This window comes from Anguilla anguilla, chromosome 12 (assembly GCF_013347855.1).
Source record: "Anguilla anguilla isolate fAngAng1 chromosome 12, fAngAng1.pri, whole genome shotgun sequence".
NCBI classification, from domain to species: domain Eukaryota; kingdom Metazoa; phylum Chordata; class Actinopteri; order Anguilliformes; family Anguillidae; genus Anguilla; species Anguilla anguilla.
In genome coordinates this window covers 29,658,845-29,686,179 of record NC_049212.1, presented here as the reverse complement: position 1 = coordinate 29,686,179, position 27,335 = coordinate 29,658,845, and the positions used below count along the sequence as shown (strand labels likewise).

General features: G+C 41.3%; 2 protein-coding genes across 2 annotated transcripts; one reads left to right on the top strand and one right to left on the bottom strand.

Moving 5' to 3' along the window:
- Positions 1-6,713: 6,713 nt before the first annotated feature.
- On the top strand, positions 6,714-10,296 carry si:dkey-182i3.11 (insulin-like growth factor-binding protein complex acid labile subunit). Its single transcript, XM_035384402.1, has 2 exons — positions 6,714-7,208; positions 8,103-10,296. Exon 2 carries the CDS (start codon positions 8,116-8,118, stop codon positions 10,171-10,173), a length of 2,058 nt encoding a protein of 685 aa, XP_035240293.1. The 5' UTR covers positions 6,714-7,208; positions 8,103-8,115; the 3' UTR covers positions 10,174-10,296.
- Positions 10,297-20,824: 10,528 nt separating this feature from the next.
- LOC118209431 (zinc finger protein 883-like) lies at positions 20,825-26,631 on the bottom strand. Its single transcript, XM_035384721.1, has 5 exons — positions 26,282-26,631; positions 24,822-25,077; positions 24,518-24,618; positions 24,154-24,262; positions 20,825-23,387 (listed from the first exon to the last, which is right to left on the bottom strand). The coding sequence occupies exons 1-5, from the start codon at positions 26,471-26,473 to the stop codon at positions 22,018-22,020; spliced, it is 2,028 nt and encodes a 675-aa protein (XP_035240612.1). The 5' UTR covers positions 26,474-26,631; the 3' UTR covers positions 20,825-22,017.
- Between the last annotated feature and the right edge of the window lie 704 nt (positions 26,632-27,335).

The following is a 27,335-nucleotide window of genomic DNA, read 5'->3' as shown; positions in this document are numbered from 1 at the left end:
AAGTCTGCTCTGAATTAGCAGACCTATTCCTATCTGTGATTGAGGTATACTATTTTTTAAATGATACATACAAACAGAATAAGAGGAAATTGCAACGGTGCGTAACACTTTCATTGCTGAAAGGAGTCAGAGAAGAGTGGTCACTGATGTCCAACTAGCAATTATAGACCTTCCATGGATTTTTATTTATTTATTTGTTTGTGGTGGCGGGGGGGCCTTTTACTATATTATCCTTTCTATACCACCATACAGGACGTCATCATCAATCAACATGACCGCGGTCAAGGTTTTTGCAAACACCTGAGTCACAAATGACAAGCCGCATGTTCTGTATGCTCACAGCTCCTATTCCTTCTGTTTTCTCTCCACACTGAGACTTGTGAATATGAACGGTAGCGTATTTCAGCTCACCCGTAATGAGAGACATGTATCGCCCTGTGTTCTGTTGTTGTCTCTGTTGGCAATCCCATTCCAGTCCTCTTTTTTGTAGTTCACAGGGCTATTTGGTAAGTTGCTGAGTCACACATGGGCACAGGCCGTACTGAGTTCTAGGAACTGGCTGTTATAAAAAGCAGAGAGAACTTCTCTGAGCTCCATTAGTCAGCAACACTCAATAACAATAATTGAACAGTTTTTCTTTCAACACTCAGAGGGAATTATTCAAAAGGACTTCACTTGGGAACCCTTAATTAGCCATTTTCAATATTTCAAATGGGTTAGCCATGGAGGTGGGTAATGTTTTTTCCACAACCAGGACGGTGAGGGCGGCCTGGGATGTGATTGCAAGTGACGTCTGCACCCAAAGCAGGTCAGAAGAATCAATAGGGATCTGGCCTGGTGGATGCATCCATCTCTGACCCCAAACAAACAGGCTGTACCTCCACAGAAGCTCCCCAGCCTAATTCATGAGGTATATGAAGGTATATGGAGGCTTTACTCAGCTTCCCCAGGTATGAATAAAACAGGACAACTTTGTGACCCTGAATACTACTGGTTCTCATTTAATATCCTTATAACAACTGCCGTGGCCAGTGAACTGTAATTGCAACAAAAACTGAAGTCCACTCATCACTCAGCTTCTGACCAATCATTTGGAAGAGAGCGTCTATATCAGTGGATTCTGTAGCAATCAATATGGTCACATTTTAAAAATGTCACAACAGCCCTCATAAACACAGTGTATTTTATTGTGCATATGCCCATGCCGTACTGTGTATAATGTTTTTGTGTCAACCATATTCAAGCCCATCTACCTCCCTCCTCCCTGGCAGAGACACAGACAAGTACCCATAAGGTTCAGTACAGATGAATCCAAGTAATTATTAGAAGACATCTTAAATGGAATTTTTAACTTTTTAGCAGATTCCAATCAGACATTTTTAGCATGGCCACACAATCATTCAACCTGAATGAGCTAGGTAAGCGAAGTTGTCCTCTTTCACCAAATGGAATAGCAATGAGGTGGCACAAAATGGCTGCCACACATCATCAAGGTACTGCAAGCTCCTGACTGATGGTGCAAGTTGCCACTTCCTTATGTCTGTGGAGAGAAGGCTATGTGCGGTAATCACTCATAACATATTGGACTGTACTGAATGAACATTGGTAAAGTTAATCACCTCCCATGTGAACTCCAAGCTGAAGATAATGAGTGACAGTACTGCATACCACAGTCTCAGAAGAAACGGTTCCAAAAGGCTCCTCTGCGTCTCCATAGAGGAACCCTGTCTAGTTCAATGGTTCTTTGTTGGGCGAAATTGTTCAGCCTGGGAGGTTTCACGCTTTTCACACCTACCACAGAGGGTTCTATAAAGACCTTAAAAGGGTTCCCCTATTCCCCAATGGAGACCAGCCAAAGGACCTTTTTCCGAGAGTGCAAAGCTGAGAGGTTGCAAATTCAAATCCCTGGTGGGGACCATCGTTGCAGCCTTGGGTAGTAAGGTACGGTACCTAACATTTTTTCAGCAAATATTCAAGTGTATAAATGGTGAATGTAAGTTATGTAATTTTCTCACTCACTTGCTAAGCTAATAAGTAAAGTGCAAAAAATTATAGAATGTTCTTAAATCCTTCACCCATATTAAGTGTACTGATTGTGTGATTTAGTCTAACACTGACCTGGAGCTCCTCAGACTGTGCCCTCGTGAAAGTACATTTTTTCCCACGCAGTTTCTCCTGTGGAAGCTTGCGCTGGGTCTGCTGTCCACATCCCGCAGCCTCTGAGCAAGGATGGGAGGGACCAGGGCACAAAAGCCAATCTGGCAACCACTGGGAGGGGGCCTGGTAAGACTGTGTGGCCAAGGGGCCAGCTGTCCCAGTGCTAGCAAACAGCTCGCGGCTACATGTACAGAGGGGCACCTGGCCCCATATGGCAAAAACAAGCTTGGCTACGAACACCCGTCTGCTCTCAGATCAGAAACATGGGGTGTCCCTACCGCAAATTTACCGCCGTCCAGCTGGACAGGTGCCCGGTAAAAATCAATCCTGGAGAAATATGGCTTCCTGTCCATCGCCACAGCTGATGGCAAAGTGCCACGGGTCCTTCACTGAACGGCTACACTTCTGACTCAATCGGCCAGACTGGCTAAAGCACCAAGGCCAGTGTTCAGGCTTTGTCGAGGTCCAGGCCCCATCCAAATACCATGAAGTAGCGGATTCTCTCTCCATCTCTCCCTTGCTTCATTCATCATTTCAACATATTTGAAATGACTACTACTTGACTGATGTTGCTGCCATATTGCTTCCACCAGTCCATGTTCTACAGAGGGAGAGTGGAAAAAATGTTGTTGTTTTGGCTCTGTACTCCAGTAAATTGTATTTGAAATAGCACAATGAATATGAGGCTAAACGTGTCAGCTTTAATTTAAGGGCATCTATATCCATATGGGGTGATCTGTGTTGGAATTATAGCCCTTTCTGTATGCAGTCCCACCAGTTTAGGGAACAAAAGTAATGGGATATTTGGCGGTTCAGCTGTATCTTGGCCAGGTGTGTGTCCTTGCATCATTAGTTCATGCACAAGAAAGCTACCAAAAGGTCCAGAGTTGATTCTCTGTGTGGACTTTGCATTTGGAGGCTGTTGCCTCAACAGGAAGGCCAATGAGTGTCAATGCCAGTTAAGTAAAGCAGGCCGTCATGAGGCTGAAACATCAGAACAAATAGATCAGAGACATCAATTTATTCTGATTCTAATTAAAATCAATGTCTGATACATTGCCAGGAACGAAGAATGCACTGGTGAGCTCAGCAATAGCAAACTACCTGGTAGACCATGGAAGACCAGTAGTGGATGAACAAAGAATACTTTAAATTGTGAAGAAAAACCCTTTTCAACTGTCGAACAGATTACGTACACTCTCCAGGATGTAGGCATAGATGTGTCAAAGTCGGAAATAACAAGAAGACTACACCAGCATAACCTCGGAGGGTTAATCACAAGATGCAAGTTACTGATAAGCCTCAAGAACAGAATGGCCATGTTACAGTTTGCTAAAAATGTACATTAATACAACTGCAGAGTCATGGAACAAAGTCTTATGGACCAATGAGATAAGGATTAACCTGTTTCAAAAGTAATGAAAAGAGGAAAGTGTGGAGAAAGAAAGAAACTGCTCAAGACCCGAAGCACCCTGCCTCATCTGTGAAACATGGTGGAGGTAGTGTTATGGCTTGGGCATGTTTGGCTGCCACTGGAACCAATTCACTTCTCAGTATTGATGATGCAACTGCTGAAAGCAGCAGCAACGTGAATTCTGGAGTGTACATAAACATTTTATCTGCTCAGATCCAACTAAATGCCTCAAAGCTCATTGGACTACACCTGACCTTGCAGCAGTACCGTGACCCAACCAAGGAGTTTTTCAGGGCCAAAAAGTGGAATGTTCTTGACTGGCCCTGAACTGAGCCCCCTGAGTCCAATGGAGGATGTGTTTTAGTTACTAAAGGCAAGACTGAAGGCAAAACACCTTAGAAACAAACAGGGACTGAGGATGGCTGCAGTACAGGCCCGGCAGAGCAACACCAGAGAAGATACCCAGCATCTGGTGATGTCTACGGGTCTAAAGCAGTCATCAAATATAAAGGATTTGCAACTAAGCAGTAAATATGACGACATTTAACTGTATATCACCAATGCTGGGAGTCAAACCTGTCATAGCTGATAACAGTTCTGCTCATCCACTTGTGTGTGTCATTAGATCATATATAAACTATGCTATTTCCACATGTTATGCCAGCAGAAAACTATCTGTTTTTTTGCCTCTTTAAATCGTATGATTTGTGTTGGACCTCCTTGACCAATGTTGGGGTCATTCCCACAGTTTTAAGGCATTTGCACAATTTAATCATCCTTGGCAACTGAATATCCACCCCCTCCCAATCCCCTATCCCCCTTGGCTGACTCTTAGCAAGTGTTTTAATCCCTAATCTGATCAGGATTATGAGGGAGCCCGAGCGCCTGGCAGCGTCTACCCAACCGTCATTAGGTTTAGACACCTGCTTGAACACGATGGGCCCCCTGCCTTGCTATGGAGATATATGGCTGTGGTTCCTCGATTTCTGGACAGACAGGCAAAAAGCTTGTGGTGTTTTATGGGGGCATTGGGGTCAGCCAGAGTGTCCCTCAACTGCTTTGAAGAAAAGCAAAACCATTTCTACTGGAGCACAGACAGTGGTGGTCTTTTGGGCAGCAGCGGGGACTTTTCTCTGCAAAGCTAGGAATCCCAAATAAGAGACCAGCAAAGTGACTGAGGTATACAATAAAACTCCAAATCACTGCGGACATGGTTGCAATAAGTGAATTTTGAGATGAGCATTCTCAAAATGGACGTGTCATCCTTTCTGCTAGGTCTGGGCTAGCAAGTATCAGTGATTAAAAAACAGTGACAAGAAATGCAAGAAGCAGAACAAATTTAAATGATTTTCTAAAATTTTCTTAAATAATGCATGATATAACTTTTTCTTTCATGGCTTATAAATGGATTTACTATAAATATTTCGATGTAATTTAAAATATAACATTTACGTCATTAAAAATGATATTTTGATAGGGCTCTGGAAATTGATACAGTACTTCAAATAAAAATGATATTACTTGAAACATAGCTCTTATAACGCCATCTTGTGGATTCAATGTTAATAACGGGGCAATTATGTTCCGCCCTCCTTGGCCCTGCTTAATGTTAGATTTCCCTTGTTCACTTATAAATTGCATGTATCCATGATTAAAGCATGCATACTGTACAAAATAAACAAAACAATAACCCAAATTAATTGGAAAATACATTTACAACGCATGAAGCAATACAAATGCTTCCCGTACATCTGGAACTGTTAGACCATGTCGAAAAATAGTCTTATGGTCCCCCTTGTGGCACAAACATAAACTGCAATCACATGCTCTATACCGTCGTCATCGCCAAAACTGTACATTCATTTATAAGTGAGAATGGGCGGGTTTCAGACGTAATGGTGGATCGTCGCGTATTTTCGTACTATCTGTAGAGCGCATAAGGATTGGCTGAGAGAGTTTTCCGGCGGTATTCTGTTAGACGTTTTTCAGAATTAATAGCTCGTTGTTTCGACAAAGAAACCGTATACAAAACTAATACTTGTGAAAATGTAGCGTTGGAGTCATAATGTTAGCATGCTATGTTCCTTAACACAGTATAAGGCTTCTGCAGGTATATCGGCGAGGTTATCACTGTAATAGAAAATAAGAAAATGTATGCGCGTTAACATTAAGATGTAAGAATTATGTGAATTATGTGTTTGTGTCATACACTTAACAATTTGTACCAACACAGACAAACCTTACTGAGGTTCTTACTATGGCATGATGTATACTTGTTTAACGGACTTATGCCCAGGAAGGCGCTGTTTTCTGTATTGCTTTTATGTGCTGTGTGTAAGAAAGTAAACAGGAATACATGCGTCTTTACTGACCGAATTCTCGTTTGCGAAAGTAAAACGTCTGATTCATTAATTTATCAATGTTATAAGAACGATTGAGTGGCTGACTAATATGATGCATTCAGGGATCTTCATAACATAATGGTTTTGAAAAACGTTAGCGAAACTGTAGCAAGCCAGATAGGCCAATAACATTTCAGTGCTGTTTCCCCACGACTAAGTGTTGCCCCAGCAGCAACTGCTGCATCTCCATCTCTATTCAATAAAGGGAACCTCCTCTGAAAGAAAGACCAGGAGCATAGAATGGCAAATTAAGAAAGAAAACACACGCACACACACACACACACACACACACACACACACACACACAGTGCTACATCAGCTTTTTCTCTTTAGTTACCTGCGTCACTGACTGAAGACTTGTTTTGCAGCTTTGTGCATCTATGGCTTTTTCCATGTGTGGGCATCTCTGAGACTTTGCTTGGCTTGGGTTTCTCGCCTTCACGTTGAGCGAGCAGCAGCCCACCATCATCAGACAGCGACTTCAACTCTCAGTTTAACAGTACATCCTCCTCAGACCTGGCAGAAAAAGAGTTTAAGTATTTTCTTTTATTTACAGAACACAAGTGACAAAAAATGCTGCAGTGAAAATACTTTTTAAAAATGTTATTCGTAACTACACAGAACAACAGGTTTCAACATAGTGCTGCGATATCTACATGGTGAAACCAAAATGTATAAACATACCCTTAAATAAAGAATGTGCACTTTAACCACCAATTGTTTCATTACAAATCTAAAACTGGAGTACAGAGGCAAATCAAGAAAAACTATGTCTTTGTCCCAAACATGGGCTCACTGTAGATTTAATCACTGTAGTAATATTATGAACTGCATGTAAAATAAAATCTACTCATTACATTTTTCATTGTAATATGTAGTCAAAAGTAAGGCTGTGTCAAACATTTGAAATAAAGCCACTAAGCAATTGTGCACAGCAGTCAACTGCACAAGAAATCCCCTTTCAAATTGAGGTTTTGTGTGTGCCGCATCATTTGAAAGATGCCTCTTTTGCATTGGGGGGGAGGGGGAAAAAAACCCAATACTTGTCAATATGCTTCGCTAGGCTGAAGGTTTTTGCCCACAACACTTTCACTGACTGAGCATCTTGGATGAAAATTCTGAGAAATTCACCTCTCATTTCCTCTATCACCATAAAGAGTGACATGCTAACTCCTGCACTTCAGAAGACACATTCACTTACCATAGGAGAGACGTATCTGTCTTACTCATCTGAGGTAAGTCTCACCATCCCATCAGCAACTGTAATTATGATAAAGTCTATTTGATTTATATAGTGTATTTTACAATACTGTGTATTTAATGTCCTCAGTAAGTCTGTTAAAATATGTATTCTAAGTTCACCTAGTACTGTCTAACCATGACAGATAAATGATTTATTTTAACGAAACAGTCACGTAACTTCTTGTGGCAAAATTGTTAACTTGTAATCATGCCAAAACATAAAATTGATGATGATCATTGCATTACAAAAATAAACAATGTAGGTTTTGCTTACAATATTTTACCTGATCAAGAGTAATGCATAAATGTATTGCATATCTGTTATTCTGCAAGTATTCTGAAAGACCTAAAAGCAGTTGATTACATCAATATCCATGCAAAATCAGCTTGAGTATCGAATATTCAAAGTTCACTGTTGTAATTTACAATGCACAAAGGTACGTTATAGTTTTCTGGGCATATTCATGACTTGTTTTGAAGGTACTGTTTAGCAACATTTTTTCATTGTTATTAATTTTTGCCTGGAGGACTAATCAATGTGTTCCGATGAAATAAACCGAACTCAATAAAACCACTGAAATTCCTTCCTAATACAATTACACTAAGTGTCTTAAATAATGCATGTAAAATTTGCTGTAAGAAATTATCACATGGAATATCCCATGCTCAAATAATAAGTATTTATGTTAAAACTATTCTGATACATTTGACTAATTTTTATATTACAAGAACAGGTTGCTTTTTTCATTTACAAGTGTTCATTTGTTTTTGCACATCATATTTTTACATTTTAATCCTGTAATTCTTCACAAAAAAAACTAAGCTGTGCTTGATCATATTCTAGAGGGAACACATATAATTTGCTTTCAAACATTCTGCTCCCATAGATAAGCTGTGGCCATGCTGGCACTTTGGGGCATGATTTTGACCCTGTCCTCTGTGACCGGAAGCTGCCCTGAGCCATGTGAATGTATGGATGACTCCACGCTCAACTGTCAAGACAAAGAGCTTGAGTCACTCCCGTCCCTCCCACCTGGAACCAAGGAGGTCTATGCCACACACAACCTCATCCACTCACTTCCTGCTGATGGGTTGGAAGAGCTTCAGATCTTAGATCTGACCAAGAACCGGCTCAATGTTTCCATCTCAAACAGCTCTGCTCTCCCAGACATGAGGAAGCTGGACAAGCTCTTCCTCAGGGACAACAGGTTGGATACGCTGTCCCCTGGACAGCTCCGAGGCCTCACCAACCTGACGCTCCTGGACCTCAGCGAGAACCGCATCAAGGCCTTGCTGCCTGGGTCTCTCAGGGGACTGCAGAACCTGGACACACTTATCCTCAGCCTGAACAAGATCCGCTCGCTGCGTCCCGGTGCACTGGAGGGAGCTCCCAGGCTTACTGTCCTCCACCTGAGTGGCAATGCCATAGAAGAACTGGAGGAGGGCGTGTTTGAAAACTCCACAAGTCTTCAGATGCTGATTTTGTCGAGGAACAGTTTAAGTAACATAAGGAATGGGTCCTTTAGGGGAGCTACAGGCCTTAAGCACCTTGACCTAAGGAGCAACAGCCTGGGATCAGTACCTGTAGCTGCTCTAAAGGATATCCCCAATCTTCAGAGCTTGAATTTACAGAAGAATAATCTCTCCAGCCTTTCAGATGAGGTATTTGCTGGACTGACATCTCTTAAGGAATTGGATCTGAGCAACAATTTCCTGACTTCACTCTCTGAGAGATCCCTGAAAAACTTAACTGAGCTAGGTCGGCTAGATTTGAGCTTCAACCGGATTTGGTCCCTTCCCTCTGGGCTGTTCCAGGACCTGGGCAAGCTGGAGATCTTAGACATCTACCATAACAGGCTGAGCTCCCTCCCAGCAGACCTTTTTCGCAACATGACTCTCCTGAAAGAGCTTCAGCTGGACAGTAATAACATCTCCTGGATCCCTTCTGAAATTTTTCATGAAACACCTGGGCTCCATGAGCTGCAGCTGGACAACAACCGACTTGTTGACCTCCCAGCAGACCTTTTCTCCAACGTCAGAGAGCTGAGGATTCTGTACTTGAACCACAACGACCTGTCCAGGATTCCTAAGGCCATCTTGAGCCGAACTCGAAAACTGCGGGAACTGCACCTGGACAACAATTTTCTTGAACCCCTCCCACGTTCAACCTTCCAAGAGCTGACCAAGCTCAGGATCCTGAAGCTGCACAATGACCACTTATCCACTCTCCACCCAGACTTGTTCACCCACCTTAAGAGCTTGAAGGAGCTGTTCCTCAATGACAACAAGATTAAAGTTCTTCCATTGGGTTTGTTTAAAGAGCTTGGGAACCTCAAGGCACTCTACTTGGACAACAACCAGCTGACTAGCCTGTTCCCTGAGCACTTTGAGAATATGGAAAACCTCAAGGAACTGCACCTGAGCTTCAACCGCCTCTCTGAACTTCCCCCTAATGTCTTCCACTCCCTGGCAGACCTGAGGACGCTATATCTCCACAACAATCGCCTCACCTCTCTGCCAGCTAATATCTTCAACCCACTGATGAAACTGCAGGATCTTGATTTAGACAAGAATAAACTTGACCGCCTGCCCCCTCAACTCTTCCAGAGCCTCGAGCAGCTCAAAGTGCTCTACCTCAGTTCCAACCATCTCAAGGCCCTTGAGCACGGCACACTCTCACCTTTGCGGTTCCTGGAGGTGATCTATCTGGATGGAAACCCCTGGAACTGCACCTGTGCCTCTATCCTGTATATCAGCAACTGGACCAATCAGCATCCAGCCCTTTTGAAGGACCACCCCACATGCCCCAAAATGGGAAAGCCCCTGTCCCAGCCAGCACAGTTCCCTTCTTTGCTGCCCCAGTGTGACAGTGGAGCTGCACAGCTACCCACGTACGGGGCATCACTGCGCTTGCCAGCAGTACTCACAGCTGTGCTCTGGGCTATGGGCTTCCTGTGAGGTTTCATGCTTCTGCCTTCCATCCCTTTTGTTTGTGCTCAAAACCATGGTGCTTCTGATCAGAAGAGCAGTTTATGTGCCTCCTTGGCCCTAGGAATCATCCCAACCCCCCATCCCCATAACCCCCCCCCCCCCCCGCCCCCACCAGAAAATGTAATGCACTTATAATTTGTATCTTTTTACAAATCTTTCACTTATAGAATAGTGCCATATTATTCACTGCAGCATTCTTGTATCCTGTTATTTTTTGCATCATAGATAATAAATCAAGCCTCAATTTAATTTCAATCAAATGATGAAATCGATATTGACACGTTTAAGGTATTAATGAGAAGTTTGCCTTCCTGAAACCTGATGTCACTTAAATCTATTCTAAATTCAGATTGTAAATCTGTAATATTTGTATTTGTGGTGCATCTTATATGCTTATGGCGATTTGTTATATCTTATGGTTATATTTGTGCCTTATTTCTTGTCATTAAAATGTGTCCAGTATGGTTGGAACAATTTATGATAAAGCAGCGTGGTATGTAAATAACCAAACCAGTAAGTTTACATTTCTGCTGGCAAAGTTTCACTAGGTGTCACTGTTTCTCCATCATTTTTGAGGAAAACAGCAATGCTATTTTGCTAAATGCTATTTCATCTTCATAATAAAAGTGCCTTCCCCAGCTCCATTCCCATCATTACCGACTGTGACCCTGAACACCCATAAACCTGTGGCCTGCTCATTCACAATCAAGTGAATGTCACAAGGATACGCTTCAGCTGTTCATTCCCATTGGCTTGATCTTAATTGCTTGAGGGTTAACAATTTTTGTGCTAATAATTCCCATGACTTCAATTATTACAATGATAATGCACAATTTCACCTGGCATGTCTCCCTAAATACAGTAGAATATAATATTTTTTTCTGCGAAATAATACTTCACAAAAGCATCCAAGTGCAACAAATAGCATAGGCTGCTTCGTAGGTTTGATGGTGATAAGCATTCAACACAGCGCTATGTGGTGATAATGGATCTTTCCTTTAAAACTCCTCAGTAGCCGAAATCAGCCTTTTTTCTGAGGTCAAGTCAAGTAAAAATTTAACAATGCCAGAGACATAGTTAATCATCAATTTTTTTGTTGGGGGTAGGGGGTGGGGGGGGGGGCTTGGGCAAGCAAACAGTGCTGAGACAGAGGAACCCACCCTACAGCAGGCACAGTTCTCACCTTCTGTACTGTGTTCGGGGCGGGTTGAAGGGGCTGACGGACCAGGAAATAGCCCGTCACAGAAAGGAAAGCCACTTTAATCTAAATGACATCTCTCCTTCTATTTCTGCCACTGGAACACGTCAGAGGGGCTTGGAGCAGATAAACAAAGGAAGGCGTTTGGTCTCGTTGACTTTTATCTATAAACAACGAGAGAGGTCTGCCAGTGTCCCTGGAGACCAGCAGGCAGTGCATTCACTTACACAGACAGGCAGTAGCGGCCTCTCCTAACCACATCACTCAGACCCTCAACTCACACTCTCGAACGAGCCCACACATTCCTGTCACAAAAGGTCAAAATGTTTTCCAGCTCAGACCTTTGACTCCATAGCATCCTAATGTTATTTAGCAGCTATTCACTCGGTTACTCTTTCAGTTCACAACTACTTGGTGAAATTCATTCAAGTACAAAAAATGCAACGGGAAGTCAAACACATAGACAGTGGATGACTTGTAGAATTGTATGATGTCAATCATCAAATAACCTAACAATACTTGGCCCAGTATGTACACACTACTTAGAGCAGGATGCGCAACAAAAAATGTTTTTATTTTAAACATATTTTTACATTTCTAACAGTCTAGATTGCAAATATAAATTTGATGAAAACATTTCACTGTGGTCCAGTATGGGAGTAAACCAGTGTTACAGCTGTTAAATAACTGTTCATAAAATTAAAATTGAGCACACAACGACCCTCCGGAATTTGAGCTGACTCATTTCTGGGGACCCACTGCGTAGGCCGCTTCATCACAATCATTATTGCGACCTTTGACTTGTAACAACCTTCTAATTATTCTTAATTATACCGTTAAAAATCCTATTGGCCGGTGATTTACCCTCAATAAGTCAATATTATGTCAGAAATAGCTATACGCACTATGGAGAATGCATGTCCCAGGCTACAGTGTGGCGTCTCCAACCCTGAACTCAGTCCGAGAGCCCAGGTGTGAACAGCCTCGTCATCCCGTTATCCTCCATATGTGACGTGTGGATCAAAGTGTGCGAAGGGAAAACATGGACGCTAATCTGCTTACCGCTAAGGGGCAGACAATACAGGTGATGGATGGGAAAACCCAACGCCAAAGGGGGAAGGGTGTAGTCTACTGAATCCTGTTATACAAAAAAAGTACTTTCTGTACCTTGGAGCTTTGTTATTTCAAAATACCAAACTATTTTTCGTTTGACGAATGCTTTTTTTTTGCTTTTTATCTCAGAGGAAGAGATTTTTTTAAACCACTTTCAGCCGTCACTTATCACCACCAGGAACCAATAGCATAGCCTAATATGGTATACCACCTTCAGAGGATGGATTATTACTTTTACTCAGTAAAATTAATTTTGGATGACAATAAATTAAATATTCAGTTGATGGAATTGTGCAAGTTGTTCTGTACAGTACATATTTTTTTCTTATTTATTGACGCAAAGCCCAACCCAGCCTTAAGTTTTCTATTTTTGGAGTAGAGGAGAACGAGACACTGTGCTAATGCTTGTTTTCATGCCACATGAGACCCCCAAGGACCCACAGACAAGCAGCGCCATCTCTGAGAAGAGGTGACTGAGTTCAAGACAGAAAGTCAGGTGGAACGGAGAGTGTTTGCCGCTCGAAAAAGAGGTGTCTGACGTTACTCGGCTTAGCCCGATTTTTACCTCAGGTTTCCTGCAACACCTCTTCCTGACTTCGTAGGACAACAGAGAACACAAGCAACTCCCGCGCACGCAGCAAAAGGTCACATTAAGCCAAAAGGTGAGTGCCTGTTGCTGTATTTCAAGAGTCAGACAAACCATTGTTTTCTCCAGACTGAACTCCCGCTACATAAAGTAGTTTCCGTTCCCTGGACTATGACAGACCAATAAATTTTTGGTTTTTAAAAAAAAAAAAAAAAAAAAGGGAGAGAGGGAGACTGGCTGAAATAAATGTTAGCCTAACACCATTTCCACTGTAATTTCCAAGTTCTACAGTAGCTCTGTCCTAGATTGAACTGCCCTGTGGCCTCTTGCCAGTAAAATAGGTTTGCATAGGACATTCCGAGTGAATTTGGCAATGAAATTCCTTGATGTCTCAGAGTTTCCGTATTGAAAATTTTTTTAAAAGGTACTTTTTAAATACATTTATATCTGAATAAATAAAATTACTGTACAAAAATAATTTACAACATTATTATTATCCACATAATATAGAATATCCAAAAAAGATTGTCATCTATGACATCTATATGTTGCCAGTGTAATGCACTGTTCAGAAATAACAGGGGAAATTGTAGAGCCAGAAATGACCACTTGCAGCTTCTCAAAAAGTATTTTGGACCCAAATCTCAAATGTGTGTCAATTATCCTTCTTCCATGAGAAGTCTCTTTGAGAATTTTATAATTCTATTCAAGTAATAATGCAATACCTGACTGATAATGTAATAACTGAAAGATAATGCAATAAAATGTTGCTCTGAGTGCCAAGAAAAATGTAATGTAAAAGTCTGATAATGTAATAAATCAACTGATAGTATAATACAAATGATTACATTATTGGGGGTTTATTACATTATCTGATGGGTATTGATCAGTATTATTATTGTTTTTTATTTTTACCCACCAGATAATTTAATAAATTACCAATAATGTATAAATGTATTACACTATTGAACTTTTTTACATTTGCGTTGGCACTCAGAGAAACAACTTTTAAATTATCAGTCAGTTATAACATTATTTGTTGTTACATAACCTCAAGTTCCATATCTCAAATCTATAAATTACATTGCAAATTTACAGTCATCTTACATAAGTGGCACCTGCAAATATGTAAATACCAGTTATGCCTTTCCAAATACATACCCATGATGAAAAATTGCCAGATCCCTGTCTTTGGGATTGAGGATTGTATAAATACGGGAAGAAGATGCACAGAACATGGGTAATATTCAGTAATATTTTAATATATGGTAAAGACAATACAATAAAGAAAGATATTTGATAATAATCATGAGCCTATATATTCAAATTAAATACTGAATTACTTATTGTTGAATTAATCTGATTTACAGCCAGCAATGTAAGCCAAAATATCAAAATCTTAAATATTAATAAAATATCAGTAAGCCAAAACAGACAAAATTTAAAACAAATCCTGATAAATAAATATTCATATATAAATTAAATATTTTCATTGTAGGTCCTTCTGGATAGGAGTGTCTGCAAAATTGCAGTAATGTAATATTAGTTTGCATTGAATCACAAAATGTCGATCAATGACCTGCACACCTGTTTTGAATGTATAATTCACTGTTCACCTTGTATGACTTTCATTCACAAGTGGATGTGACTCCTTTCTTGCAGGTTTTCACTGGAATCAAGAGAACCAGAATATAATGAATATCAATCATGAACCTTGGCACTGACCACTGAGCGTTCCCCTCGAGTACACAATAAATAAAACAGCCGCTGAGGATGTCCGTTTGTCCACCCTGTGTTCCCCTGAAGTTGCCCTTTTTCAGTGTTGTTCTGATAGCGCTGTCTCGATAGCGATAGCTTGCTGTCTTTCCCTCCCTCCCCTATTAATAGCGTCTTTTTTTCTGAGGTTGTTTTGGTCGATCCAGGAAACGGCCCCCTCTTCCCACCTTCTCTTGGAAGGAACAGACGCTGTTTATTGCGCACGGTGGCACTGTCCAGTGGACGGTGGCAGGGCTGCGCGTATTATTAGGCTACAGGTGCTGCGAATGACAGGCCTGCTCAAGCTGTTAGCCGGACTGCTAGCATTACTGCCTAATAATGCACCTCCTCAATAATCCTATTGCCCGCTGTAACCCAAAATGACAGAAAGTTATGATTAACAATTATATATATATATATATATATATATATATATATATATATATATATATATATATATATATATATATATATAAATTAATAAATAAATAAAAGATGGCAACTCTGACCTGTAAGATCTACGTTTGACTGTGGAAACAGCAGGCTACGCACGACTTTGTCACTGATTCTGCACCACGAACGCAGAGAATATATCTGCTCCCTTTTCCTGTTGTTTCACGTCTTGTTGCATAACATCCTACAGTATATGCAGCTCTTTGTTGTTGTTTCCTGTTAAAATGTCATCTGTCATGTTACCTAACCGTTTTCCTTAAAAATTTGGAAAATGTGCCGACACACAAAGACAATTCACCACAGGTGCAAGAGAACACCTCTGAACGCGTAATAGTTCACTGTTCAGATTTGAACATACATCACGTTAAGTTTGTGTGTTGCTAAGTTAGCTTGCCACTCGGTACCTCCTTGAACGTGGCTATTTAAAAACGAAAGTTATTTACGAAAAGGATAAATCATTTTACCACAAGAAAGAAAGCTGAAAAAAACACAGGCCTACAAAGCTTCAGAGCACAATGCCATTTTAATACAGTTTGCATACAAATACAACAGGGACCATGTGTACTCTGTCATAGTTGATTTAACACGGAACATTTTACTGTGTAGGCCTATACTAAAGAAATGTATGCTTTACTTTTTTTAAAAAAGGGAATCCCCCATGGAGGGAGGACAGAATGGAAAATTAAGTATATGCTTAACTGGTTACTGTTTCAAATATGCCTTTTTTGTTATTTGCATTTAAAAAAGGCTAAGCCCAATGCTTATAATAGAGGTGCACAACTGCAGTCCTGGAGGGCTGGCCTGTGCTGGTTTTTGTTCCAGCCAGTTACTTTAGTGTTAGTTTTTTGACAGGTCTGTAAACTAGGCTGGCTTACTCTTATACTGGAGCACAGTAAACTCTTTAGGATACACTTGTAGTTTGTGGCTGTAGCTGGTGCTTATACCAATGTCAGATCAAGATATGATTGAGCTAATTAAATAACTAAGAGCAGAAGTTTCAAAATCCTGAAACAAATCAGCCCTTGTTGCGCACCCGAGCTTATAAACATAATGGAACAACTGACCATGTGATTGCTTGAACTGTGGCTGCAAAGCCTCTCTTTTTGAAAGGGCTATTTAGCTCAAGGTGTGCAGTTTAAACAGTTGCTGATTGGATTTCATACCAAAGCATTTTGTTGAACACACGTACATTCATGCAAATCAACAACCATGAAAACCACATCACTGGATACCAAGAGCAATCAGCACCCCTTCAAAAAGGAGCCATACTTCCCAGCCAGCAGTGCATTGCTTTGTTGTATTTATAAACAAATTCCACAGCATTTAAAATGAAATAATGGAAGCATATTTGAAATCAAAATAAACTTTTTTCTACACATTCTGTATCCAAGTTGTTTTTTTTTCAAGAGGGGATGGGGTCCTTTAAAAAATGGGTGGTGTTTAAATATTGTTTATAGTGTTAGTATCGATATTTTTACTCTAAAGAACCAACATATGCATTTATTTTTAAGTCAGAGAAAAATGTTTAAAAAAACATATTTTTTAAAAGTTTGTACATTTTGGGGACATAACTACCTGTTGCACTAACATTCTCTCCTAACATATCACTGCGACTCCTCCTGTATATTGGGCATGCTTGCACTTATACAGTCTTCTAGTACAGTAAACATGCAAACTAGTGCGTGGCTGTCTGAATAGTCAAACTGACAGAAGACACTGCTGTGGTGAAGCATATAATATGACAAAAAGCAGTTTATAAATGCAGTGATAATGTAGAAATATTTTCAAACCTTCCTTCCAGGTGTGTGTTCTCTTGATCAATTTCAGAATGGCAAACATACAAGAAGCTAAAGTATAAGTGTTATGAAATATGTTTGCCAAAACATACACATCAAATCTGCGAAAATCAGTTTAGAGCACAAACAACAATTAAAATCTTCATAACGCAGAGCCATGTAAAACACTGCATGTTTACAATATCTGTGATAATTTATGACTCGCGTTATAAATGGAAGCTTCTCTTGGGTAGCGGGAGTAAGAAACCTGTTTCCCTGGAAGATAAATGAGGCCTCCTGTCCAGCGGGGAGGGGAGAGGCGAGATGGGGAGCCCAGATAAGCTGGCCCCGTGTATACAGCTCCTGCCTGCCAGCCAGGTTTCTCCTCCCCAGTGGAGACAGTCACATAAATAAAGACCCCTGTTGCACGCATACGGTCCAGGCCGACTATCACCCTGTTTTTTCCACGCTATTATTTAAATGTCAAAAATATTTAAACAAAGGAAAGCTACATCCTCGTCTGAACAGATGTTTATGGTGTGTGACATCACGCCAGCAACTGCCTCCCCCCCCCCACACCTTCCTGCTCCGGTCTGTGCCTGTCTGTGGGGCGGCGTGGGGCTGCAGCCCAGACATTTCAGGAGGAACCCATTATAATGCGCCGGGCTGTTTTGGAAACCTTTATTGTTTGGCCGGGGTGGGGTCGTCCCAGGTACTCTCCCACACGGAATGCGAAAAGACAACATAGCTGAGTTGAGCTGGCGGAGACCTCTGACATCATAGGCTTACAACACGCTCTCCTCTGCAATTGTCTGTCGAACACCACTAAATAAGGCAGTTAGCCTAAGTTCAGGCAACTTAAGAACGGCAGACTGAAATCCGGAATGTTGCAGTGGAAACACAATGGAAACGCTCGAAACAATTTGAATTCTGTGTGTCTCAGTCATAACAGGTCCTTGCCATGAGTTCAGGCTAAGCCCTGTAGTGTAGAAATTGCAGGGAGGAGACTGAGATGTCTTTAACTGCCAATGGAAAGAATTGGATTGTGTGGGATTAAGCCGGTCAGTTTCTAGGGCTATCACTTAACCCTCAATATTGACATGCAAGCGGTCAATAGGGTGCTAGTTGTCTTTGAGAAACCTTCCTTTTCTGTGATTGGTGCTAGTTATGAGCCCTGTAATTTGCTGTAGTATTGTGTGGCCTGTAGTTTGCAGAATATAAATATTTATGTACTACAGTATAAAATGTTTTCATACAAATATATCATATTGTCTTTACACATATCATCCAGGTCATTATTAAATCATTAAAAATGTCTGTAATATAAAAGCACAATTTCTAAATCTTACACTGCCCCCAAAATGTCTGTTCAGCTAACTGGCTGGGATTGCATCAAGAATAGTTTCTAAAAGATCGGCACTAGCAAGATTCTCCGTTTACCATTCGCAGTTGTGAGTTTTATGTTTCTCAGTGCCCCAAAAACCCCACATAAAGAGTACTGCAGCCAGTGACAATCCAATGACTATTTTCCACACTGAAGGCCCACACAGAACTACAGCTGGGCTAGCACCTATCTGAGAGGAGTTTTGCATCTCCTATTGATGACAACTTGTATCCTATGGGTACCTTTGGTGCTGTTAGGAGGAGCAGATGAAGCCGCAACTCGAGGAAAATTGACTGAATTGAACACAGACCTGCCCCTGGCATGACAGATAATGTTGTGCCTGTGGACTCCCAGGCACAGCCAGCTAATGGAATACTGTAAGTGAGACTCAGCAATATGCCAGCTATAGCACCTAGCCGACAGTCCGAATGCTTACCTGCTATAGCACCCAGCCTACAGTCAATGTGCTTACCTGCTATTAGACCCAGCTTACAGTCAAAGTGCTTACCTGGCTTACCTGGTACAACACCGAACCTACAAAGTGCTTACCAGCTATTGGACCCAGCCTGTAGTCAAAGTGCTTACCTGCTATTGGACCCAGCCTGTAGTCAATGTGCTTACCTGCTATTGGACCCAGCCTGTAGTCAAAGTGCTTACCTGCTATTGAACCCAGCCTGTAGTCAATGTGCTTACCTGCTATTGGACCCAGCCTGTAGTCAATGTGCTTACCTGCTATTGGACCCAGCCTGTAGTCAATGTGCTTACCTGCTATTGGACCCAGACTGTAGTCAATGTGCTTACCTGCTATTGGACCCAGCCTGTAGTCAATGTGCTTACCTGCTATTGGACCCAGCCTGTAGTCAAAGTGCTTACCTGCTATTGAACCCAGCCTGTAGTCAATGTGCTTACCTGCTATTGGACCCAGCCTGCAGACAAAGTGCTTACTAGCTATAGCAACCAGCCTGCAGTCAAAGTGCTTACCAGCTATTGGACCCAGCCTGCAGTAGAAGACGTACCATTGCTAGCTATAGGACCCTATTCAGTCAAAGTGCCCTTTTTTGTTCTTGGTAGTTCTTACACAAACAGAATCAGTTCGCAGCACAGGTCTTTTAACATGCCACTGGTATGCTGAATACAAAATACATGCATTTTATCTTTTATTTTTACTGTGCCAAACAAGAACTGCTGAAAAATTATGGGTATCAGGTCTACTCTTTTAATAGGCAAGTAGTACTTGTATAGGTCTCGGATATCCTATCGATATATGACATAGTGCACAACTGTTTCATGGTAACACGGAGAACACATACAGAGAGGCCACTTTTCTTTGTGTTTTACACAGCATGCGCCACACACTATGTGCCTATAGACAGGGAAACCTGGGTGTGATGCAGCTGATACAGCAGTCCCTGTGAACTCTCTGTGTTTCCCCAGCAGGCCGAAAAACCGCGGGCACCCTGACAAAATCCCGAGTTCAGGTGGGAGGCGGGAAACCCATTGCTCAAGAACAAACAAAAGAGGAACAAGAAAAAGAGTCTACCACGAGAACAAAGAAATCCAGTGAGCGTCTTCCTAAAACAAACAGCAAGTATCAGTGATTAGGGTCAATATGTTTTCCAGCCCGGGGAACATTAATTAGAGGAAACCTGCGAGCGATTCCTAGGGAATTCATTGTGCGCTAATGCATTATTAGGCCTGGATGAATGGGACTCTGCAGAGCCAATTCACCCCTCCATCTGTCCCACCCCCCCTCCCCCAACCACCAACTATAGGGCCATCCCATGGCCTTTACGCATTTTGGCAACGCAAACCGTATTTGCTGAAATGCACAGGAAATTAGTGTTACTTAATGTGGGTTGACTGGCCTCTAATACTTGAGGGGGTTTTTTAATGCTGGAAATGGTTCTTCCAGGGCACAGGTTAATGGTCTGTAAATATTACACACTTCTGGGAAGATTACAGGAAGTATAGTACATATTTATTTCATGATGTTCTGATTGCGTGTGTTTTGTTGGCCCCTAAAGTTATTTCTCTACCTCTAAACTCAAGGTTCTATCTTTAAAAACAATTTTATGATTGCAATGTTTTAGCGACAATGGTTCCTCATTTTGCCACGTGGGGTGGCAAAACACGCTTGGGGGGTCCTCACCTTCTATGCGTTTTGGAAATCCACAGACGACATACATTACGGCAAAGAAGGTTATGCTTTATCCTTTTTTAAAGTCATCCAATAAGGCCTTTAATTACTGAACAGCGCCTTTGATTTCATGTAACATTGCTCCAGAAATATACCATAAGTAGCGTCCACTGATTCATTCATACTTTGATTACTTCAAGGTAATCCTGACATTTGACATTTTCTACACACGTTTATTTGACCACTTAAAGCAAAGCAAAGCAAAAGCATTACAAGTGCAGTTCTCTCTTTAACGCTCAGACAACACATAAAACATGTTGCATAGTCAAAACATATTAAAGTGTTTATTCTCTTAATGTTACACATAATAAAAATAAATGAATTGTAATTGTTATATTACAGTCAGTTCAGGACTACAGGAGTCCAATACATAGATGGAGGGCAATATTTCATTTTTGCCTTAAAATGCACTTTAACACATAGCCTCGGAAATCGAATGCCTGCACTCAGGGCACAGATACAGGAGCTGAGGTGAAACCTTAATCTGGTGGCACTTGAATTCTATCCCTGTCCTGGGCAGGTGGAGCTGCAATCAAATTTCGTACCAAGTGAAGTCCAGACAGGAACATGCCTGCACTCTACAATAGGTGACCTTTACAACCGGATGGTGAAACTGCTGCAGATGATGAAGCAGGCACTCTATAGCATTTCAATGGTTTCCTATAAACTGCCAAGTTTTGTATAGCAGGAAAAAACAACCAATTAATTGGTCTTCACTAATATACTTCAGATATTTATATATTATTATCGATTTAACTAATATTTGGGACATTCAACATTTGCCAGGCATGCTTACGCATGTGAGCAAGCAAAATGTTTAGCATATTTAATATGATCTTGGATGTATTGTCAATGTTTTACAAAGAAAATTTCTTACAGTGCATTTTGCTGCTGTTATATATCTGACAGCTAACGGCGAGAAAATTAATCTGAAATGTTAACTGACCACACCCCTCTACCCAGCTGAGGGCTACGTACTGTAGTACAGATTGATTTCCTTCCATTCGCGGTTCATTTTTTTCCAGGTTCCTTGAAATCTCGAACCCTTACTTACTTATCAGTGATGCACATTCGAGCCAAAGTTCCCTTCAATTCCTGCCTGGTACCTACATAGTATATACCAGTATACACGCTTCACCATTCATACTCAAACTCAATGTGTGTGGGATCAGTAGACCTCTTTTCAAATGATTACTGATTGATGTCACCTTACATACAACAACACAACATAACTGTCCAAGAACTTATGCAACCTGGAATGGCCTTGTGTGAATTTACTGGTTTTAGATGGGATTATTACTGTGGACTAGAAAACACTCCAACACTACAGATAATACGACAGGAGCTTCTTCAACTAAACACACACTTGTGGCCTTTCAGATTCCTCAGATGAGCGAAGCTTTTTCCACATTTATCGCACATGTACGGTTTCTCTCCTGTGTGAATTCGTTCATGGGCCTTAAGGCTGTTCCCTTGATTGAAACTCTTCCCGCACAGAAAGCAGCGGTACGGCTTCTCTCCGGTGTGTATTCTTTGGTGTCTATGAAGGTTGCCCAAAATTCTGAAACTCTTCCCGCACGTGCCACAGCAGAAGGGCTTTTCTCCCGAGTGAATGTTCTGGTGCGTTTTGAGGCTGCTCTGCTGAGTGAACGTTTTCCCGCACGACGGGCAGCTGAACCGTTTCTCCCCCGAGTGGGTCTTCTCGTGAACTTTGAGAGAGCCCGAAGCACTGAAGCTTTTCCCACAAATGACACAGACGAAGGCGTTCAGCGCAGCGAGGCACTGCTGGTGATTCTTGAGCGAAGTCATCGTCTCCCCACAAACGACGCACCTGCAGGGGCTCTCTCCGGCGTGGCTCAGCTGGTGCGATGCGAGGGAAACCGCGGCGCTGAAGCCCTTCCCGCAAACGACGCACACGTGCGCCTTGACTCCCGCGTGCACCTGTTGGTGTTTTATAACTCTGCTTTTCTGATTGAAGCTCTTCCCGCACGTGGCGCAGACGTAGGGTTTCTCCCCGGTGTGAATTAGCTTGTGGGCCTTAAGAGTGTTGGCTTGATTGAAACTCTTCCCGCACACAGTGCAGCAAAATGGCTTCTCTCCTGTGTGAATTCGCTGATGCCTGTGAAGGTTGCTCGCAATAGTGAAACTCTTCCCGCAAACCTCGCAGCTGAAGGCCTTTTCGCCAGTGTGGACTATCTGGTGCATTTTCAGACCGTACGCACGATTGAAAGTCTTGCCACATACGTCACAGCAAAAGGGTTTCTCTCCCGTATGAACCAGCTTGTGTTTTTTCAGCAAACATTTCTGAGGGAAGCTCGCACCGCACTCGGCACAGCCGTATGGTTTCTCCCCTGTGTGAACGAGCATGTGCATTTTCAGACTGCGCTGCACTGTGAAGCCCTTCCCACACTCTGTGCAGCTGTACGGTCTCTCAACAGTGTGAACAATCTGGTGTGCTCTGAGATGCAGCAGTTTAGCAAAGCTCTTCCTACAGTGCATGCAACTGAAAGGTTTTTCTCCTTTCCTGGCACCTCTTCTGCAGCTCTTTGTGTTGTTTTCTTTGTTGAAATGCTTACCGCCGAGCGGATTCCCATTCTTATCTGGCCCTGCTGGCTCGGGCTGTCCTTCAGTACCTTCAGTAGGCAAGCTGACTTCCTCCACACAGTTCTGATGTGCAACAGCAGGTGTCCCTGCAGCAACACTGGTAACAACTGTTGGTCCTGCAAGAAACAGCAAAATTTAAGACCGCAAGATTTGGTATTTACTGAAGAAAGTGAGGTAAAGTGTCCTTCTAAAGGGTACATTGGCAGTGCCCCATCTGGGAATCAAACCTGCAACTTCACTTATTGTACAAGACCAGTTTCCAAGCCATTATGCTCCACTGCCACCCGACATCCCAACAACAAATACAAGCAAAGACATCAGCCAATTTGGATACTATGCAAACAATGTTAACCATGTTTTGGGAGTGGTGAGCAGAGTTTCTGTATTAGCTATCTGCTGCTGCTGTCTGATCTCTCCCCCCCCCCCATACCTAGCCATCTGGAACCTCCCACTGGGCAATGCTTCTGCCAGTTTAGTTGAGCACAGTCTGCAGATCTAACAGGTGAATATATTATTATGATGGACAATGTTGGTATTTATTGATGTAGGATATCTTAAAACTTCTAGAAGCATCTAGAAGTTCAGTTTTGTACTCAAGCTCTGCATGCATCTCTCCAGATGTTCAGAACAGGCTTATACATCCTTCTAAGACCAGATAATTCATTTTGTCCCCTAGAGGACATGAGTCTCAGGTCTTAATGTAAAAAACAATACATTCTGCTATGCTTAAACCTACACTACAAGGAACATTCAATATAAGTCAAATAAATACCTTAATAGTTTTGTTTAAACTTTTTTTCTGCTGGTCTCAGGAAGATAACTGACCACCAGGGAGAAGTGATGACAGAAAAATGCTCATAACTGAAGTAAACCGGATTTTACCATCTTTACTGGTGTCCAGTTTCTCCTCCAGAGGACTGCTCTGCAAATCCTCTTCAGGCCCTTCCTCCTTGATAATTATTGACTCAATCCTGTCGTCAATGTTCGAAGGCTGTAACAAAAAACTGTGTTATTCTCAATCTAACCGCAATCTGATTAATTTAGCAAACACACACAAGGTTAGCTAAGAATACGTGCTAGAAACAAAGTTTTCTTTATCTCTTAAAAAATGACCAGAGAATGCAAGTGCAAAATTTTTTTTTTTTTTAATATCGCACCTAAAAATCTCTCAGAATGCACAATATTCTTGATTGTGCCCTCCATTGCAAATTAAAATGCATAGTAAGCAACAGCCAGTTGAACAAACCTCTGCTATCACACCAACACACTGCAATGGAGCAACTTCCTCTTCCACAACTGCAGGGACTGCATCACCCCACACACTGATGACAGCAGAATCTGGCTCCTCTAAAATTAAAGAGAAAAACTGAAAATCTCACCTCATCGACAGAAGTGTGCGCACATACACATACATGTGTGTACCCAGCTACAAATTAATGCCAGTGTTTCGAATGAATTCTCTTAAATTAGAAGTATTCACAAATATTTAAGTTAAAAAGCACCGTATGAAATATGAAAAATAATCCCACAAACACAGCGAGGTATCTTACCGGTTTCTGTTGCTCTTAATTCACAGGCACCCTGCACTCCAACAGAGTGAGTTTTTAAGGGTCTCTCTCCTGCTGCACCTCCCACCACAGTCCTCAGCCCCTTCTCCATCAGCTCCAATTTCCTCTTGAGAGTTCCGATCTCATTCCGACTCCGAGACACTTCCAACCGTAAAACCGCCAGTTCTTCAATGGCAAGTTTACAGATTTTATTCACCGCCTCTTGAGCCAGTATCTCTATGACAGAGGCAAGTTGTGTCTAAAAAGATAGTGATACAACAGTTTAATGAGCAAATCCTCAACAAAGACGAATTACTCATTAATTTAGTTTTATTTTTGCAAAATTTATAAATACACAAAAATGACAAAGTTCACTAATAATATACAGTGCAGGGAGAGGCAGAAAACCCAGTGGGCTTATTTGAAGCCTCCACCTAAAAAATGTTAAAAATTTTACAATGTTATAGAGAACACAAACTTAACATACAGAAAATAATATAACTACATAAAAGTGATGGCAAACTAGTAGTAACAAAATAGATATAACAACAACAACAACAATAACAATAATAATGACAAAATAAAATCAGAAAAAGTGAGTGTGTGATGATGTACTTGTGTATGTGTGCGTGCGTGTATGCGCGCGTGTGTGCGTGCGTGCGTGCGTGTGTGAGTGTATGTGCGTGTTTGTGAGGGGGATATTGATTTATACACCTGTATTGACTAACTAAGCAATAGTAATGATACATGTCACTACGAGTGAAACAAAATAAAACATGGATACATGGACAACAATACATGGGGAAAAGCAATTACAATACAGCAGTTAAATGGTCTTTTAAGCATCTTTTGTAACATTTTATAGAGGAACAGTTTGCATATAAAACCAATGGAGGTGGAGGAAAATCAAATGATCCCTAAGAGTTTTCTAATACGATGGCCTTTTTAAGGTATGGATTCTCCTGGCAATGGGAATTAAAATATATATTTTAAATAAACATTGATTATAATTTTTTTAATTAAAAAAGAGACTTTACATTCTCACTTGCTGAACAAAAAAGGAAGAAACGATACGTGTGTTTGAACTGAATGTGAATTACTGTGGAAAATCCCACAAAATCAGTTTAATACATAGAATGAAAACAGAAAATAAAACGAGTAGATTTTCCAAAAGTTGACAGATATTGAAATGACATTGCCCCGTATAAGCGCAAGCAATGCACATAGGGGCCCTGCTGGTCAGTCTATATTTTTTCATTGAGCCGTACGCAACTTTCAGTCTATCACCCAAACGCCTGGTAACACACTAGTTATATTTGAGGCATTCAGTCATTCGCTAGCCGGTGGTTATCTTGCCAGCAACACTGTAGGGCTTGTCCTGCAGCAAGCAGCGTCAGCTCTATCGAATTTGGAACATCGCTGAACCTCTTCATCGCCTACAGCTATCGGCATGTTTAACTTACCATCATCGTTTCGCTTCCCACCGCCGGAAATTTAACTTTAGACGCTTTATTGTCACAGGAGTGAGACATTTCGAAACACAAAGTTGCCGACCTATCAACAACTTTACTAATTTCTGTAAGGACTGCTGTGGCCATAACTTCCATTATGGAGGCTATTTGTGTTTGAAAGGTATTCGACATTCTCAGAGACATTACTTAACAACACTTATGTCAGAATATTTTAAGGATGAACATAGTTTAATTAGTTAGAATGTAATAAACAAAGATGCCCACTAACAGTGCGAGCTTCAGCTATCCGCGTTAGAAGCAAACAAAACATGCACGTTCTACGTAGTACAGGCTCTGTACTTCCGGTTGTACTTCTTCGATATACATTTCAAAGTAAAAGCCTATTGAAGAAAATGAAAAAATAATACGCCCTCGAACAGTAGTTCTTGAAATTGTGGTTAACCAGGTATGTAAAAGGGACTGCTTAGTAACACGCACTGTCCCAACAATGTTTTTTTGTGTTTATTTACACATTAGTGTGACTTTCATACAGTGGAAACTGCAGTGGATGAATAATTAAGGCAACGAAAACAATCTTTTCAGTCAATTTAACATATGTCGTCTTGTCCCTGTGACAGCGACCACCACCAATATATTTTTTTTAAAGAACAGCTGTGAAATGATCATTTCTGGTGAGCTCCAACGCAGGTCAATACACTTAAATGCAGTGATGGTATTTCTAAATCAGCTGTCTCCAACCAGTAGTTTGTGAGCTACCAGTAGCTTACAGCCTGTTTCCAAGTAGCTCAGCAAAAGGAATAAATACAAGACCTATTGGTCATTATGTGAATAAATATGTAAGTGACATGAGTACTGTAGCTCTTGGCCAAGATGTTTTCTAAATGTCTATTTCATGGATAAAGCCATAAACCATGTAGGTCTTCATACAAATACATAAATAGTCTGCAATGACCTAATGTTCTTGAGATTATTTTGATAGCCAGTAATTCCAAACAAAAAGACATTTGCCACTGATAAAACGCATTGACACCAGTTGTATGAAAAA